The sequence below is a fragment of the Pochonia chlamydosporia genome, chromosome 4, assembly GCF_001653235.2.
Source record: "Pochonia chlamydosporia 170 chromosome 4, whole genome shotgun sequence".
Taxonomy (NCBI): domain Eukaryota; kingdom Fungi; phylum Ascomycota; class Sordariomycetes; order Hypocreales; family Clavicipitaceae; genus Pochonia; species Pochonia chlamydosporia.
In genome coordinates, this window is record NC_035793.1 from 3,852,137 (window position 1) to 3,870,421 (window position 18,285).

Here is an 18,285-nt window from a genome sequence, read left to right on the forward strand (position 1 = left end):
TCCTGGTAACCGCTGTCAAAGAGTCATTACGCGTCCATGAGCACGACAAAGCCGATATGTCCTTGTCCTTGTCCGAGTCCGTATGTCTGCAGCAGGGTTTGTCACACAGCCCTCTTTTGACGGAAAGTCATTGCACAACACTCAAGCATATTCAAGCAGTGCATGATTCTGTATGAATGAATATATCAACTTCATCTATCTATTCCGCTCAATCCACGAGCTCAAAATCTCGAAACGGAAATTCTTAAGCCGTTGTTTGACGATCCACTCGGCGCGTATCCTGCTCCCGAGACACCCGGAACAAGGATCTAACCTCGATTTTTTTTTTTCTTGGTTTTTAGCTCAACAAATCCAATAACATTCCCGCTACCCACAAAGGTTTCATGGTCCGCCCAACGTCCGATTTTAGTTCCGCCCGAGCGTTCGTGCTGACGGGCATAGCCTCAGTTTCTCGCTGTCAGTGGATCCCCCTTGACGCATGGAAACCTTGTAAAACTCTCCGTAGTCGAAGGATTCGTTATCTGGCCGTGATAGATGTCGTCAGCCCTGTGCTTTAGACTCCGTAGCATGAGATATTTAGGGGGTTGTGTCCCACTTTCTGGTGATGTTGTTAGCCTTTTGAGGTTGTAGATTTTGCCAACTTGACTATTTTCACTCTTTTGTTTTCATTATACAGGTTTCACGAGTTTAGAAACAATGACGAACCGCACTGCCCTGGCAGACGCCCAGATCTTTTGTAGGGACAACCCCAAGAACCCTCTGTGCGACGACGTCCCCAACTTCTACGAGTACCGTCTCGATCTTGCGCCCAATGCTGCCTTCCTAGGAATATTCGGCGCTTCTCTCATCGCCTACACTGTCATATTGATCGTTTCCCGGCGCGGCGTGGCGTTCAACATAGCACTCCTGCTGGGACTCATCTGCGAAGTATTAGGCTATCTGGGCAGGATACTCAGCTGGCATAACCCGTGGGACGAAAATGGCTTCATGATTCAGATTTGCTGTCTGACCATTGGACCGGCCTTCATGGCCGCAGGGTGTTATTTATGTCTGAGGAGGATCGTGAGTGCCTTTGGTCCGGAGAATTCACGACTTCCCCCCGAGTATTATACCCGAATTGTAAGCCAACCCAACCATATACATACTCACACATCATCTAACAAACACAGTTCATCCCCTGCGACGTCATCTCCCTCATCCTCCAAGCCGTAGGAGGTGCCCTCGCCGCTACCGCCGCTCACAGCCATAACTCCGCTGATCTCGGCTCAAACATCATGATTGCAGGGCTAGCATTCCAAGTCGCCACAATGGTAGGCTTCATCACCGCCTCCTCCGACTTTGCCTTCCGCACATACCGTCGCTACAAGGCGCAAGGTTCTGCCGCGCTGTCCCAGGATCCCGCGCTGGTCCGTATGCGAAGCACCCTCCGGTTCAAGCTCTTCCTCGGGGCGTTGACGCTCGCCTCGGTGCTTATCCTCTGGCGGAGTGCGTTTCGTGTGGCCGAGCTGAGTGGTGGGTGGACGGGGCCCATCATGGCTGACCAGGCTATGTTCATTGGCTTCGAGGGCATTCTCATCGTTGTGGCGGTGTATGCGCTGAATATCTTCCATCCGGGGATTTGTGCCAAGGAATTGTTTGAGATGGGTGGTGGTGGGTTGACGGGGTGTTGGTGCGCGAGGAGGAAGAAGGGTGAGAAGGGTCAAGGGGAGAAGGGTTGGAGTGATGGGGAGAGTAAGCCTGTTACGGCGGATTCTTCTGTCTATGCGTCTGCGTAGGTTGTGAGGTGATACTGTTTTGGGGGTGATGGATTTCTTTTGTTTTGGTGGATAGTATACGTGGAATTTGCGGCAAGCAGGGCGTTTTAATGGTTAGAGATATATACAAGATTAGATGGACTGGCATTCGACTTTACTTGGAAGATCTTCATAGAAGAGCTATATTATATTTACCAATCTTCGAAATATTTCAGGCATGCAGTGGCAGCCTCTTGGACTCTCAAGGTTGGCGGCGTTGGCTGGCAGCCTCAGAGTATGGTTGCAAACATATCAGTCACAAGTCTGACGAGCAAGATTTAAATTGACAAACGGCGCCAGTCTCTTCTCATTAGAGAGATGGGAAACTAGCTGGTTACTTATTATCTGCTCTTAAATAGCCTGCAATAGACGCCCTGTGCATATCTACTGCCGGCGTGTACTGATTCGCCTTGTCACAGCATCACCACTATCACGTAAACTTCCACCAGTTCTCCATTCCCTTTCTCACAGCTTTCTCTGCATTTGCGGCCCTTCATGCTGCAAAGTATAACCAAGTCGTTCCGAAATCTTTGCTATCGGAACATCCGTCACTACCATTTCATTGTCATCGCACATGTCACAAAGTTCAGTTGTCAGAATTGGAACCGATAAATTCATCTTTACTGCCGATTCTCGCCGACAAACGCACAAATCTACGTGTGCAGAGATCAGGCCCAAGTATGGTAGGCACCCCCTACTTCGCCACGTCGCAGATGCATTCAAGCCCTCTGGTCCAGCTTGCTCGCCTAATCGACATCCGACTCCGAGACACCATATAAACTTACTTGAAACAGGCCATTCTGGTTCGACCACACGCTGTGGATATCATTTGAAGCAAAGATTTGAAAGGGGCATCGCCCAGCTCTTACGTCCCAGTAAAACGCCAAATAATATGCATCATGCAAGGTTTTTGTAAAGCAAGGCATCATGATGTCTTCATCATCAATACACCATACGGATAAAGCAGTGCGCTCGTTTGCGCTGACCAATGCTGTTGGAATAATAATGTTTGGGGGTGAGAAAGGCGCCCAGGCCTGTAAGTGCTTACACTGTATAACAAAAGGGGGTATATATACGTCAATATGCATGGGTCATCGTATCGCGGCTCGAGTTGCCTAGAGACTGACACTCCCCAGGGGTAGAATCTTGGTCTTGTCTCTAAGAAACTTGGCTCGGAATTCGACGATGCCCTGGCTAATCGTGTTGAAGTCTTTGACTTGACGGTCTCGGTAGTCGGTCAGGAGCTGTCGTAGACCATCTATGTACTGTTGCCGCTGGTCCCCGTCGTAATGCTCAGCGGCTCCGAGCTGAAGCAGGATCTGATCATCTGTCCAGTTTGGGCTGTCAGTGCCCACCTCGAGCCGTGGCGCTGCTTCGCACGTTTGAATTAGTATTTTGGGGCATCCAACTCACCGGGAGCTTGCATGGTTTCAAAGTGCTGAAATTCACATCCGCTTCCTCTCGGACATGGCTGTCCAGCCAACTCGTCAGGGCATACTTCCTTCTTAACATCAATTCTGTTACTGTATGTTACCGACCGAAGCCCACCGGCCACGTCTTGCTTGAACGATGGATGAAACCGATAGGCGTGGAAGTAGTGCAGCGGTGTTTTGTACGGCAAAAAACTGGACTTGGGACCGCCTGAATCAGGCCTTACACCCACCAGGCTGGACTCTGTCTTGTCAACGTCTGCTGCCTTGACTAAAGTTGCATCCGATGGGACAGGTTCAGATGTTGAGAATTGCTGAGCATCCAGCATCGTGGCACTGCCGTCATCCTGTGCCCCATTGTTGCTAGCCACAGCTGATGATACAGCGCCCGACGGCTCGTAGTCGCCTTCAGAGTCCTCTCCTGCATCCTCATCTGCTGAGTAGCCTGCGTCTTCCATATCGATATCTTGAGATCCGTCAACATGCGAGGAGGAGACATGGGAGTCGGTCGGATACATATCACCGCTAAGTGACTCCTTATCAGAACTCGTGTCCTTGGAGTCCTTGGAGTCCTTGGAGTCCGCCAAGTCTGCTTCGCCTTCAATGCTGTCATTAGACTCCACACCCTCGCTGGCCGCATTTACGACTGTCGAAGCAAGTGGTAGAGAAACAGCTTCGGCAACGTCGACTTGGGCTACGTGCTGATCTTGGCCAATTGTCTCGCCTATTGGTTGCCCCTCCGCATTTGTCGAACGAGATGACTCTGATGTAGATTCTCCCCTGCCTTGGTGGAGGCCTGGTTCAGTTAGCAAATGCGCGGCATGGCATAGAGAGGTAGTTGATAACATACCTGAGTCGTGCTGGGTAACAGGAGCTGACTCGTCGTCTTCTCTGTCCGAGTTAGAGCTCATAATCTGTTCTTTTAGCCTCTCTTCCTCAAGCATATCCTCTTCCAACTCCTGTTCGATCCTGGCGACTTCGGACTGAAGAGCTTTTAGCTTGAGGAGCTGTTCTCTGCGCCGGGCTTCAAGTAAAGGCAACCGCTCGCTGGCGGCACGGGAGCGCGAACGCCGATCAAATCTTGATCCTGATGCTGCCTTAACTCCATGGCCCAACCTGCCGTAAAATTGTGCAGAAGGCGCAATTGATGCAACCGGTTGACTGTTGGCATCGGAACTGTCTTCAAGAGAACTGTCGTTTGGATGAGATGGTGCCGGAGAGCCTTGCCGTGAATTCTTAGCTTTCTTACGGGCCTCAGCCTCGGCAATCTTTCTCTTCATCTCCTCTATTTGCTTGTTCATGCTCTCCAAGTCACTCCCATTATTTCGACTCGCGCTTCTCAGTGGAGTTGATATGGATGCAGGACTTCTGACTTGCCGCAGCATGGCTGAATCGGATAAAGCAGACAAGTCCCCAAACAAACCGTCCCGTTGACCTGGAGTGCTGAGCATATTCGGAGGTGTCTCTGGCGCCCCGGGTGAATCAATTTCCATCTCCTCGTCTTCGTCTTCACTAACATCGATTAAAAACGGCCGAGACTCTGTATTCTGGTCAAACGGCGGAGCTAGCCGGGTATGCTTGCGCTCAGTATCCTTGAGAGCCGTTTTGGGTTGATGACTGATCCCAGATATATCTGTCAACTGCTTACTTGGTGACCATGATAGCCCTGGAATGGCATTTGCCAAAGTCTCAGTTCCGGGAACGCTTGTTTCATCGTGAACAGTGACCTTGGAGGCTCCAGCAGTCGAGTCGCTCTTGGTGGAGTCATTATTTTCACTCAGTTGAACCGAGGTTTGTTGCCTGAGCGCCTCTCTCGCTTTCTTGAGAGCCTCCATCTTTTGCTGAAGCAGCTTGGACTTTTCTGACTGCGTCAAGGCCGTCTTGGTGCTCTGAGCCAAAGGTTCCTCAGTCTTTGACGTCAATGGAAGTGCAGGTGCGGGTGCCGGTGGCGGGCCGGGTCCTTGCTTTGAGCCCTTCGCGGCGAGTAGACGGGCGATACGATCTTTTCTTCCGACGGATCGACGGGAGCAGCACGCCGTTTAGGTAGGACTCTTGTCTCGACGCTCGGGCTTTTACCGCCATTGATAGTAACCGAGGTCGCGGGCTCCTTGCCGCCATGTTCCGACGAGAGCGGCATTGTCTCGCCGAACTTGAGTCCCAAGTCTTTGAAAAGCGATTTTAAAAGCGCTTCATCAACACCCTCAGAAATGTAGTTTTGAAATCTTATATTCAAAGGCCAAAGACGAAGAATGGCATCCTTGGCCTGCTTCTTAGTTGCCTCAAGGTCTCCTTGGCTCAAAGACGGGCGTCGGCTAGAAGTTGCAAGCGAGGAGACTTGCATGGTGGTGGGTGAGGAAGAAGTCGGGTTCAGCTCGACAGTATTGTCTTTTGCACTGGTTAGGGGGTATTGTGTCGCCGGCTGCGTGTCGTGATTGTTGGAAGTAGCTTTGGGGTGGTCGGACAACTCATCTGTCGGTTGTGATATTTCCTGAGGGGATAAATATGGCGAATATGACCCTGAACGTTCGCGAACATCATTGAGTTGATACTCAGATTGTTCTTTACCAATGGTCTCTTGCTGAGTCTCCATGGGCTCGTACACATCCTCGAGTTCTCCATCCTCACTGATTTCGCCATCTTCCAAAGGCGCATTCAGACCGGGTATTTGCGTCGCGGGATTACCTTTCGGCAAGGCATGCATGAATGGCTGCGACGTTTGCTGAGGCTGTGTTTCCGTTGGCCAGCTTGCTACGTGGCTGCTTGACCAAGAATCCTGCCTCGTTGGCGCGTTGTTGGACTGCCCTAAACCGAGGCCAGGTATAATATTTTGTCCATAGCTAGGGCGATGCGTGTTGTCTTGCGCAGGAAGCTGGCTGTGTGAAATGCCAATTACAGAGTGCGAGGTAGGACCATGTGTAGATTGAGCTGTATGCGCAAAGCCTTGATGGATGTTGTGGCCATCAGGCGGAGGGTATCCGTACCCAGTCTGGCTCATCTTCCGGTAAACCTACGCATGCCACTGTGTTTTGTGACACGCAAAGCAGGTTGGAGGGCCGTCGATGGGAGCTGTTGATGGTATCTGCGGTAAATCTCGTGAATAGTGCTCTGCGATAAAAGCGTCATCGGCTTTCAAGAGCGGCGGCCCAGCGTGGCGAGATTTGATATTCCACAGGAAAGAAACTAGCCGAGCAGCTAGACGGACCGCTTTACGTCAGTGGAATGAGTTCGACGCAATATATGTACAGGTAGGCCCGTAACGTATTTCACAGAAAGGCTCTGCATACGTAGGGCGCTTGTTGCGTCAGCGCAGTTTCACTCCTTTGAACAACGAAGGACGCGATTGTTTGAGGCCGCGAGGAATTTTGAGTTGGAGGTTGCAGTTAGGTCTAAGCGCCAAGAAAGAGGCACTAGTCTCCTTCTGGGCTAGCGCCAATCAGAGGTGTCGAGGTCAATCTCGGTCACGTGCTGGTCTTTGTTTACTTCGGCGGGGTCTCGCCCCAGCAACGGCGTCCGAGAAGATCAATGCCGGTGTATGGGGAACGCGCCAGGCTGAATGATGCACCTGTTTTCGCCATTCGAATTCCGTCTATACTTGTTCGCGGAGCGCTGGTGCTTCTAATTGTCTTTTCGGTCCCGCGATAAACGCATTACACGTTGGACTTGTATTATATACTCTTTTCTTTTATTGTGACCAGACTTGTTTACGCGCACATGGTTGTGACCGACTGAGGAGCAGCTGCGACAGCATATCAACAAAGCTGGTGTTTGAATGTTTCTCATTGACAATGGCATTCAACCCAAATAACTCGGCACAGCGCCGCAGTAACCCCTTTGCTCGAAATGGATCTCCATCGCCTTCATCACCGGCCCCTCTCAATGGAGGCAGACCGAAATCTGCCCTGTTCTCTTCGCCCGCACCACCCCCAAGTGTTTCGACACCGACATCTCATGGCAGGTCACAATCCAACAGCTCGTTTGGGACGACATTAGCCGCTCCGGGCGGCGCCGTAAGGCACCACAGAAACGAATCGAGAAATGGAACCCCTACTTCAAACACATTTGCACCTTCGTTCATTAAAACAGAGGAGATGAGACGAGGACATGACACAGTTAAGGGTATCGAAGGAGAGAATGACTTCTCTGGTAAGCGTTATGTGTGGGTTAGAGACTCACAGGATGCATTTATCAAGGGATGGGTCGTCGAAGAACTGGGCAAAAACCGCATCTTGGTGCAAACAGACGATGGAACAGTCAGTATCTCAACTCATGCCGCACCTGGAGAAGCAGCTGACAGTGTATCAATTTGTAGCAACGGGAGCTCGACACCGAGAGTGTCGATAAAGTGAATCCTGCCAAGTTCGATAAGGCAAACGATATGGCCGAGTTGACCCATTTGAACGAGGCGTCAGTGGTTCATAACCTTCGAATGCGATACCAATCGGACTTGATCTACACGTACTCGGGACTGTTTCTCGTCACAGTCAACCCTTATTGCCCTTTGCCGATTTATACCAATGAGTACATAAACATGTACAAAGGCAGAAGCCGAGAAGATACCAAGCCACATATTTTCGCAATGGCTGACGAAGCCTTTCGAAACTTGGTCGAAGAAGGCCGAAATCAGAGCATCTTAGTCACTGGTGAATCAGGCGCCGGTAAGACTGAGAATACCAAAAAGGTTATCCAGTATCTCGCAGCTGTTGCGCCATCCGAGACTTCTGCAAGAAGCAGGTCGCAGCACACCAATCTCTCGCAACAAATTCTTAGAGCAAACCCTATTCTCGAAGCATTTGGAAATGCCCAGACTGTTCGAAATCACAATTCTTCTCGATTTGGAAAATTCATTCGCATCGAGTTCAATAGAAATGGAGCTATTGCAGGAGCATTTATTGACTGGTACCTCCTTGAAAAGTCACGAGTTGTCCGTATCAACCAACACGAACGAAACTATCACGTCTTCTACCAGCTCCTGAAGGGCGCCAGCAGTCGGATCAAAAGCCAGTTACTCTTGAGTGGACTGGATACACAACACTTTGCATACACCAGAAATGGCCACGATACAATCGTCGGTGTATCAGATAAAGAAGAGTGGGACTCATTGATGGAGGCCTTCGACGTCATGGGGTTCTCCGACGATGAACAATTATCAATCCTTCGCACCGTTGCAGCGGTGCTCCACTTGGGTAACATTGAGGTTGTCAAAGAGAGCCGTGCCGCCGATCAAGCTCGGTTGGCTCCAGAGTCCAAGGAAGTGGTAGCAACTGTATGCAAGCTTCTTGGTGTGTCAGTAGAGCCTTTTATACAAGGTTTACTCCATCCCAAGGTTAAAGCAGGTCGGGAATGGGTCGAAAAAGTCCAAACGCCGGAGCAAGTGCGTCTGAGTCTTGACGCTCTCTCAAAGGGCATCTACGAACGCGGATTCGGTGACCTTGTCTCTCGCATCAATCGCCAGCTCGACAGGACAGGCATGGGTCTGGATGACTCCCACTTCATCGGCGTGCTAGATATTGCTGGATTTGAAATCTTTGAGGACAACAGCTTCGAACAGCTTTGTATCAATTACACCAACGAGAAGCTTCAGCAATTCTTCAACCATCACATGTTTGTGCTTGAGCAAGAAGAATACGCACGGGAGCAAATTGAATGGCAGTTTATCGACTTTGGCCGGGACTTGCAGCCGACCATTGATCTTATTGAACTACCAAATCCAATCGGCATCTTTTCTTGCCTCGACGAAGACTGTGTCATGCCAAAGGCTACAGACAAGTCCTTCACAGAGAAACTGCATTCGCTCTGGGATAAAAAATCGGCCAAGTATCGACCGTCCCGTCTCGGACACGGCTTCGTCCTCACACATTATGCGGCTGAAGTAGAATATTCCACGCAGGGTTGGTTGGAGAAGAACAAGGATCCTCTGAACGATAACATCACACGCCTACTTGCCTCTTCCTCCGACAACCATGTTGCCGGCATTTTTGCTGATTGTGCCGATACGGATGAGGAACTTGGTGGCGGACGAAGCCGAGTGAAGAAGGGCCTATTCCGCACCGTTGCCCAGAGGCACAAGGAGCAACTTCACAGTCTCATGACTCAACTGCATTCAACACATCCTCACTTTGTGCGATGTATTCTGCCCAACCACAAGAAGCGCCCCAAGCAGTTCAACAATCTGCTTGTCCTTGACCAGCTCCGGTGCAACGGTGTTCTGGAAGGTATTCGAATCGCCCGAACTGGATTCCCCAACAGACTGTTCTTTACAGAGTTCCGTCAGCGCTATGAAGTCCTTTGTTCAAACATGCCTACAGGCTACCTCGAGGGCCAAGCAGCTGCGACAATTATGCTGGAGAAGCTTGGTCTCGATAAGACACTGTATCGTGTAGGTATCACAAAGGTTTTCTTCCGGGCAGGAGTTTTGGCAGAACTTGAAGAACAACGAGATGCCCTGATTACAGAGATCATGACCCGGTTCCAATCAGTTGCCAGAGGCTTCGTTCAACGGCGCGCCATATACAAGAGACTCTTCCGAACCGAGGCCACAAGAATCATTCAGAGAAATTTCAATGTGTATTTGGATTTGGTAGAAAATCCTTGGTGGCAGCTGATTGTGAAGATGAAGCCTCTTCTTGGAGCTACTCGCACTGCGACCGAAGTCAAGAAGCGAGACACCATGATCAAGCAGCTGAACGAAAAGATGCGACTCGACGACGAGATGCGCCAAAAGCTGGAAGAAGATCGTCGCAACACTCATACGGAAATGCTCCGAATTCAACAAACGCTTGAAAGTGAACGAGCTCTGGCGTTGGACAAGGAAGAAATCTTCAAGCGACTCCAAACTCGCGAGGCAGAGCTTGAGGAGAAACTTGCTGGTGCAATTGACGACCAGGAGAGACTGGAGGATCAACTTGATGACCTCATGGAAGCCAAAAGTCGGGCGGAGCAAGACGTTGAAAAGTTCAGACGGCAGCTCGAACAAGCCGCCGGCCTTATTGCAAAGTTGGAGGAGGAAAAGAGCAATCTGTCCGCCAAGTCCTTGGAGTTGGAGGATGCAGTGAAGGAAATTTCGCAGAAACAGTCCGAGCGAAGTGAGCAAGAGGCTGCTCTTGCCGACGAGATCAAGGTTTTGCAGAGTCAGCTGAATCTCAAGGATCGCAAGGCGCAGGACCTTGAGGCCAAACTGCTTCAACTGGACCAAGATGTGGAAGTGAAGCTACGTGCTGCCCAGAAGGAGGCGGATGCCGCCAAGCTACGAGAATCTCGCCTCAGTCAGGAGAACAAAGATGTCAAGCATCAACTCTCTCAACTTTCCAAAACTTCGACTGACTATGAAGATCTGGTAAGAAGCAAAGAAAGCGAACTAGCCTTGCTCCGCAGCGACAAGAGAAAGTTTGAGACAGAGCGACGCACTCTGGAGGAACAGAAGAAGGCTTTGACAGAGGAAAAGAACAGAATCTCTACCAGATCTCGCGACGTTCAGGCCGAATTGGACGCGATGCGGTCCAAGCATTCTCAGCTTGAACGAGAGGCTGAAGAAGCCAAGACCTTGCTCGCTGCTAGACTTTCTGAAGACGCCCAAGCGGACAAGAACAGATCGCTTCTGGAAGCGCAGATTAAAGATCTCAAGGAGCAACTGTACAATGCTCAAATGGACTTGAGCCGAGAACGACAATCGCGCGATGATGTTCTTCTTCTCGGCGAACATAAATATGACAGCCTCAAAGAAGAGTACGATAGTTTGAACGAGGCCAAGATTGTCATTGAGAAAGAACTCTACGTTCAGCAGCAGGATACTTTGCGAAGAACCATGGAAGCTCGTACGGCAGTGGAAAAGGAAAGAGATGAAGCACGAGACGAAATTCGAAGGCTGCGAGCGGCCAAGACTCAGGCAGAAGAGGCCCGCGTGCAGGCTGAAATCTCTGGTGAGCGTCAGGCATCCAAGATGGCTCGGCAAAGAGAAGACAGCTTACGACGGGACCTGGATGCCGCCCATGATCGATTGCGGTGGTTTGAAGATGAATGTGCCAAGCTTAACCATCAAATCGAAGATCTCAACAAACTCATGGCAGAGTCTGGCGAGTTTGGACTAAAGAATGACCAAGCCAAGGAGCGCATGGAGCGAGAACTCAACACCGTCAAGAGCCGACTGACAGCCTCTGAGAATGACAACCGGGCGCTCCTGAACAAACTTCAACAAAAGGGTCTCGAGATTGCCAGGTCTACCTCGCGTGCAAATGAAGCCTCCCGAGGTCATGTACTTGGCCTGCAAAAGGAGAAGTCTAGGCTGGAGGAGCAAAACGCCAACTTGAACAAGCAGCTCGGCGATGCTCAGGTGACAATTGCATCGCTGGAGAAGAAGACGGAAAAGCTTCAACTCAGTGTCGAAGACCTCAATCACGAGATTGCCCCGGCCAGGTCCAGCTCCCACGCCAGCGCATACTGCTGAAAAGGCTTCATCCAACTTCACGGTTCAGCTTGCGGAGGCTAATCGAACAATCGACTCGGAGCGACATTTGCGCACACAGTCTCAAACAACCGTTCGCACACTTCAGGCCACGCTGGATGCTAGAGACAAGGAACTTCAAGAATTGCGCGGACAAATGCTCAATGTTTTGAGATCTGTCGACCCTGAAGTCCGAATCCCCCCTCCATCCGATGATAGCAACCAAAAGGCCCTCCTCAAGAATTTTGACCTTGCACGAAAGGTCGAGGAGCTTCAGCAGAACCTTCGGGTCCAAACAGCTGCGAGAACCAACGCAGAAAACCAGCTGGCAGACCTTCGCGCTACGAGACACGAAAGCCCAAGCCGACCCAAGTTGGAGGAGATTCACCTTAACGAGGCACCTTTCAATGGTTCTCCGACTCAGCGACGAGCGGCCAAGATCAACACGCGCCGTTTCTCGAACACTACTACGCCTAAGAAGGGTAACCAAGAAATCACCGAGCTCCATGATACGGCTCGCTCCGACAAGACCGTTGATACATTGGCCGTCAACAATCGCATGGACTTGAAGGCTGAAGTAGAAGAGCTACAAAATCAGCTGCAAATTGCCCAGATGCAAAACCGTCACCTCCAGAGCCAGCTCGATCGAAACACTCCTGCTCCGGACTCGTACAATGACCAGAGTCCTTCCCTGCTACGGATGCAAAAGCTGGAAAAGGCCAACAGCAGACTGCATGACATGCTCGATGATTCATCCAAGAAGGTGTCTGCGCTCGAGAAGACCATTCGAACGGGCGAGCTGTCGCTGCGGGACATCCAGACCAGATCCCACGAAGAAATCTTGGATGTGTTCAACAGCCAAGAGGAGTCGCGACGCTCTCTCCTGCACAGCCATAAGGATGCTGTTGCTGAATTGACAGATGTCAAGTCCCACTTTGACAAGATGCGCCACGACAGAGCGAAGCTCGAGGTTGAGCTCCGTGATAGCAAGTCAGACCTGCAGGAGATGGCAATGGCTCGCGAACAGGAAGCGCAGAGCCGGAGCCAGCTTCTGCAAGAGTACACTGAGCTTCAAATCCGTCTTGACGCCGAGTCATCCAAGCTTGCCGATGTCTCGGGCAGTCTGGAAATGTACAAGAGCCGGGCAGATGAGTATTTTGGCAAGCTAGAACAAGCTGAAATTGCGGTGCTCAAGGCCAGCCGAGCCGAGCAATTTGCCAAGTCACAGGCCAAGGAATCTGAAGATACGTACAGTGAGGTCATGGCAGAGCGACAAAAGATGGACTCTACAATTGAGGACCTGCAGCGCCAAAACCAACGACTCGAAGAGCGCATCGAGGATATCTCTACAGATTTGGAGTCGGTAACGCAGGCCAAGAAGCGACTTCAGCACGAACTCGAGGACTACCGCAGCCAGCGAGCTATGGATATCGAGGACAAGGAGTCCAGCATGGAGCAGACACGAAAGAAGTATCAGGCCGAGTTTACTACCCTGACAAAGGAGCTTGATCTCGCCCGCGAGGAGAAGTTGTACAAGCAAGCTGAAATTGCGCGACTTCGCGAAGAGCTGGATGAGCTGCGGTCAAAGTGGGATGATGAAGTCCTCAACAGCTCGACTTGGTCCAAGGAGAAATCTCGTCTGGAGACTACTCTCGCTGATGTTGCTTCATCGCGCGATGAAGCAGTCAATGCTCATAATGAAGCTCAAGGCAAGGTTGTGTCGCTCTTGTCTCAAGTCCGAACTTTGAGGTCTTCGGTTGACGAAATTACTTCTGAGCGGGATCTCTTGCTACGCGAGAAGCGCAGCGTAGAGGCACGACTCGAAGAAGCCAAGGCTGGACTAGAGGAGCTTGTCAAGGGTGAAAGCCCGTCTCTGCGAGATGCCGCGACAATGGACAGGGAGTTGTTGGACTTGAAGTCTAGCCTTGCTCACCAAGAAGATGTTGCGGCGGCTGCAGTTGAAAAGATGCGACGAGCAGAGGCTCTGGTTGCCGATGTCCAGAAGGAGATTGCAGCTGAGCGTGAAGCCGGCACTGAGCTCCAAAAGCAAAAGGCCGCTTTGGAAAAGAACTTGAACGAGGCTCAGCTGAAGCTGATTGACCTGGAGACAAAGGGCTTTTCTAGCGCCAGCCAAGACATCAAGTTCCTACATAGGCGTATTCAAGAGGTGAGAAAGGAATCCTACGTAGTTCATCCAACTTGTTTTAAAACCAGTACTAATATATCGTTGCAGCTCGAGTCTCAACTAGAGGACCACGAAACTGAGCGATCCAAGTCGCAGCGATCAAATCGAAATATTGACCGCACTGTAAAGGACCTTCAGTCACAGATTGACCGCAAGGAGAAGCAGAACACGCAATTGTCAGAAGATGTGAATCGCATGCGCGACAAGGTGGACAAGCTGCTAAAGACCATTGACGAACTCCAAGCCTCCGAATCTACGACACAACTGTCAGCAAGACGAGCGGAACGGGAGCTTCGGGAAGAAAAGGAAAAGGCGCTTCGTTTGGAGAAGGAGCTCGAGGGGTGGAAAGGGTTGCGGTCAGAGAAGAGTTCGGCTGTTGGCAGCCTTCGTGGTCGCATTGAGGGACCTGACGTGCCCAACAGGTCGAGTAGCATCAATAGGATGCCCAGTCTTACCAAGGGATTCATCTGATGAGGAGCGAGGGAAGAGCTGAGGGGAGTTCTGTGCTTTTGAGCAGGCGTTGTGGGATTGATTCTGGGTATGGATGCATGGGCAGGGCAATTGGGGGGTATGGTTGTATTTTAAGATGTCATTATGGTTATGAGTATTGTGTCATATGATTGAAGGGACATAGCTAATGAGATTTTCCGTTATGTGGCATGGTGTCGATGTGATGTTGCGTGCGCAGAGGGCAACAAATGGCAAGTGTCCCCCTAGTTTGACTTGATTGTGAGAAGGCTCCTTGGTGTGTTGACAGAAAAGGAAGGAAGGGTGTCTGTTGTTTGGCAGTCCAAATTGACTTTTGGCAAGCGCAAGTCAGCACCTGCCACCCAAGCAAGCGCGCACAAACCTTGGCAAAAATACCACGCCTAAACATGACATGGCAATTAAAAAAAAAAGAATCCGGCAATCAAAGCGTGAAATTGATTCCCACGCACACAGCCTCGAACGATGGGACAAAAAATCAAAAAGAAGGGTCTGGCCGGGGATTGAACCCGGGACCTCTCGCAAACTGATGCTTCGGGTGTTACCCTAAGCGAGAATCATACCACTAGACCACCAGACCGGCGCGGTTACGTTGCCGCTTTTGCTTGTGAGAGTGGTGCGTTATTTTTGTTTATGGTCTTCCTCTCTCCCTTGTACAACACATGTTGTAAAGTGCATACACATAATTTACAGCAGAGTCACGGCACCGTTTAATTGATGGAACAGTTATATTTATAAATTATGCATGTCGTTAACCCTGTCCGACATTATCGCCCTTCTTAATCCCCTGACTCTGTCCACCACTCGCATTCATGCCCTTTAGTCCTGCGCCTTCTTCCTTCAGACCTTCTGGCATATCGGCCGTTTTATCAGCCCGCGGAACTTTGGATGTCTGCAGCTAATTAGTTCATTTCTTTTATTTTGATATTTTGTGTTTCTGAGGTGAACGTACGTCGACGGATCCTACGCCGTGTGCGATATTGTGGCCTGCCTCTTCAAAGGGGCCGTTGTGGCTTGAGCCGTCTCCGGGGCGAGGCATTGTAATTTGTATATCTTGGGTTTGTAGTTAGAGAATGAGAAGCTGTTGGTGGATTGTGAATTGGTTCAATGCTGTGAATTGCTCAATTTATAGGGTTGAAGTCAATGTAGCTCGACGACGTCATTTCATGACAGCTGTGGCGCACGTGGGCCATCTTTCTCGGGAAAGGGAAACTGGGCGATTATCACGGAGAAAATGCTCCCAAACTGTATTCTGGACTGTCACCGAGTGTCATTGTGGGGAGAATGACGTTGTGGCAAGGAGTGTCGCGTGTCCTGAGATCGGATCTCAAGTTGACTTTAGGTTGTAGTCTGCTAGTTCCTGGCAGGACGGGAGGACTTCCACAGAATAATACCTGGCACATCTGCAAGGAGGCTAGGCTCTATCTGGTATTCGCTGGTTTTTATATGAACTTATTTGCACTTTGTACAGCCTCGTTAACAACTACTCCGACGCCGCTGATAATACCACGGCGCAGAATCTGGGATCACTGCCCTCCCTCTCCAAAAACTTGAGACCCCCCAAACTCAGCGCCTTTTCACTCAACATGTCCTCGTCGTCTTTGAGTTCCCCACGGCGAATGGGGCCTTTCCGCCGCCCATCTAGCTCCCACATGGCGCCGTCGCTGCCCTTGACGAAGCACACGTAGTGCAAATCTACGTTATCTTCGGCGTCGGGCACAGTCGAGTCTCCCTCTGAGGCGGCTTCTCTGTGTGCTCTTGCGATGTCATCTGTCTTTTCGAGGACTGCCGCTCGTTCTCGTGGGGGAAGGGGGATGGACTTCTTGAGGAGTTCGTCTAGGATGGATCCTTGTTCTAAGTATTGTTAGTAGCTGTAGATGGGATGGAATACGTAAATTAAGAGGAAAGCAATAAAAGGCTGAGAGGAAAGACATTGGCTAGATAGGCTAGCACATACCAATCAAGTCCCTCGCAGAGCCATTCGAAACAGCATGCAGCAGACCCATCAACCCGCACGCATTTTTGATAGTCTGCTTCCACCATATGACGGGCTCTTGCTCCCCGGCGCTCTTGTACTCGTCGGCGGTGTTGTCCTCGGCCATGCGGTGGCTTTCGTAGACGGCGCTGACGGGAAAGACGAGAAGAAGGGCGAGGGCGGGACGGGGCGTGAAGGAGAGCATCTCGGGGTCGGTCAGGGAGAAGACGTCGTGGAGCTGGAGGGCGGACGAGACGCCGAGCTTGTGGATGAGTCGGGTCATTTCTTGGGGGTTTGCTTCGAGGGGGATGAAGGCGGGGGCGCCTTGGGCGGGGTCTGGGTTTGTGGTGTTGGACATGATGTGTGGTGATGTGCGTGTGAAGTTAAGTTGAAGTTGATGTTGGTGTTGGTGTTGGTGTTGTCTGAGCTCAGTTGTAGATATTTTACATGACATGACATCCATGTGTCAACGGCACATGGCGGGGTGTAGCTACTGTAGTGGCGGTGCGGCGGGGGGCAGATGACGTCGCAAGTGCCTGCAGCCTTAACTCCAGTCTGCCAAACATCAGACCAGACTACATGCATTTCGTTTCATATTGTTCACATCGACAACACCAGCCAACATCTACAACCAAATACCACAAATACGATGCAATAGTACCTCAAAACCATTCAATTGACCCTACCTTCAATTCACAACTTTTCAATCCTATCCAACAACATCCACCACCCACTCACCGGCCTCACCACCCCGATCGCTCCACCTCCGACCCTATCACCAACAACATCACCACCTCCATCACCACCACCAACGCCCTCAACTCCAACACTCCCAGCAACAACCGTCGTCTCCATCCTCTCCCCCCTCAAATCCACCACCGTAACACCAACCTCCGCAACCCCCCTCGTCACAGCCTTCCAATGCATCACCGGAAACCTCACCCCATCCAACACCAACCTCCTCCTATCCACCCCTGACTCTCCCCGCGCATACAAAACCTCATCCTCATACCCGCGGTTCCTCTTCCCCTCCTGCGTCCAGAAGCAAAATGCCGTAATCCAGCCTGACATGGTGCGCATGTCCATCGATCCATCATGCCCAGCCGCATGACGCACATTCATCCAAAAGTCCCTGACGTCCCTACTCTCTGGCTCGTCGAAGCTGAGAATCATCTTATCCAGAATCTTCTCCAGATACACACTCCACTCTTTGGCGTCGGTGCCATAGTCTGCGAAGCGAGGTATACGGTTGCGTATATCGACCCAGTCGTCTCGTGAGCCTTGTAATGTGACGCTGGGGAAACCACAGCCGCAGAGCATGAGATACTCAAAGTACGACTTCATGGTGCTCATGAGCATTATTGCAGCTACGGCTTCGTCTGTCTCCGTCGTGGTACTGAATTTAGGTAGCAGCCAGTCTACGAATTCGTCTCCATCTTTGACTTGTTTCTTCATGGCCTGCGTAAACTGCACGCTCAGCTTTCCAATGTCAACGTCCTCAAATTTCTGGGGTGTAACATCCACGCATATAGTCTTTTTGCCGTCATGGTCGACAAACTTGTCTCGTAGTTCGTCAGACGCCCCATTGACGTAGAATGAAAACTGTGTTAATATCGCGAGCCACACATCGTCGGGGCGTAGAACCAAGTGTAGGTCTTGTTGAAACGCACGAATGATGCCGTCTACGAAGCCGTTGCCGTAGGGTACGATGGAACGCGGCGTTTCATCTAGGTAGGAGAAGGAGGTGCGGAGGACGGCTCGGTTCTCAGGACCGATGCGTTTGTTGGTTTGTACGCCGTAGTCTGTTACTTGGGCTTTGTCGACTGTCCATGCTGTGGAGGTTTGCTTGAGGAGTGCTGCGGAGGAATGGACCGCTTTGTCGGTGTTGAGGCCGACTTTTTCAGGGCGAGGTCTTACAATGGTGGGCATTTTGGATACGATGCGATGTGGTAGATACTGCTTTGTAAACGAAGTAAATT

General features: G+C 50.9%; 6 protein-coding genes and 1 non-coding gene across 7 annotated transcripts; 2 read left to right on the forward strand and 5 right to left on the reverse strand.

The window, feature by feature from the left end:
• Nucleotides 1-696: 696 nt before the first annotated feature.
• VFPPC_08550 (RTA1 like protein family) lies at nt 697-1,775 on the forward strand (the record flags this gene model as incomplete). The annotated part of the gene is made up of 2 exons (XM_018287237.1): nt 697-1,119; nt 1,170-1,775. 2 exons carry the CDS (start codon nt 697-699, stop codon nt 1,773-1,775), a joined length of 1,029 nt encoding a protein of 342 aa, XP_018144186.1.
• A 1,133-nt stretch (nt 1,776-2,908) lies between these two features.
• Nucleotides 2,909-6,218, reverse strand: VFPPC_08551 (Zinc finger domain-containing protein, CCCH-type; the record flags this gene model as incomplete). The annotated part of the gene is made up of 4 exons (XM_022428617.1): nt 2,909-3,162; nt 3,207-4,019; nt 4,074-5,133; nt 5,223-6,218. The coding sequence occupies 4 exons, from the start codon at nt 6,216-6,218 to the stop codon at nt 2,909-2,911; spliced, it is 3,123 nt and encodes a 1,040-aa protein (XP_022284417.1).
• Nucleotides 6,219-7,008: 790 nt separating this feature from the next.
• VFPPC_08552 (myosin type II heavy chain) lies at nt 7,009-14,316 on the forward strand (the record flags this gene model as incomplete). The annotated part of the gene is made up of 4 exons (XM_022428618.1): nt 7,009-7,473; nt 7,533-11,549; nt 11,605-13,827; nt 13,894-14,316. 4 exons carry the CDS (start codon nt 7,009-7,011, stop codon nt 14,314-14,316), a joined length of 7,128 nt encoding a protein of 2,375 aa, XP_022284418.1.
• Nucleotides 14,317-14,819: 503 nt separating this feature from the next.
• Nucleotides 14,820-14,911, reverse strand: VFPPC_17284. The gene has a single exon. It is a non-coding gene; the product is annotated as a tRNA-Pro (tRNA).
• A 171-nt stretch (nt 14,912-15,082) lies between these two features.
• Nucleotides 15,083-15,370, reverse strand: VFPPC_14432 (hypothetical protein; the record flags this gene model as incomplete). The annotated part of the gene is made up of 2 exons (XM_018292201.1): nt 15,083-15,223; nt 15,284-15,370. The coding sequence occupies 2 exons, from the start codon at nt 15,368-15,370 to the stop codon at nt 15,083-15,085; spliced, it is 228 nt and encodes a 75-aa protein (XP_018144189.1).
• A 444-nt stretch (nt 15,371-15,814) lies between these two features.
• Nucleotides 15,815-16,664, reverse strand: VFPPC_08553 (ubiquitin carboxyl-terminal hydrolase; the record flags this gene model as incomplete). Its single annotated transcript, XM_018287240.1, has 2 exons — nt 15,815-16,185; nt 16,310-16,664. 2 exons carry the CDS (start codon nt 16,662-16,664, stop codon nt 15,815-15,817), a joined length of 726 nt encoding a protein of 241 aa, XP_018144190.1.
• A 335-nt stretch (nt 16,665-16,999) lies between these two features.
• Nucleotides 17,000-18,235, reverse strand: VFPPC_14433 (hypothetical protein; the record flags this gene model as incomplete). The annotated part of the gene is made up of 1 exon (XM_018292202.1): nt 17,000-18,235. One exon carries the CDS (start codon nt 18,233-18,235, stop codon nt 17,000-17,002), a length of 1,236 nt encoding a protein of 411 aa, XP_018144191.1.
• Between the last annotated feature and the right edge of the window lie 50 nt (nt 18,236-18,285).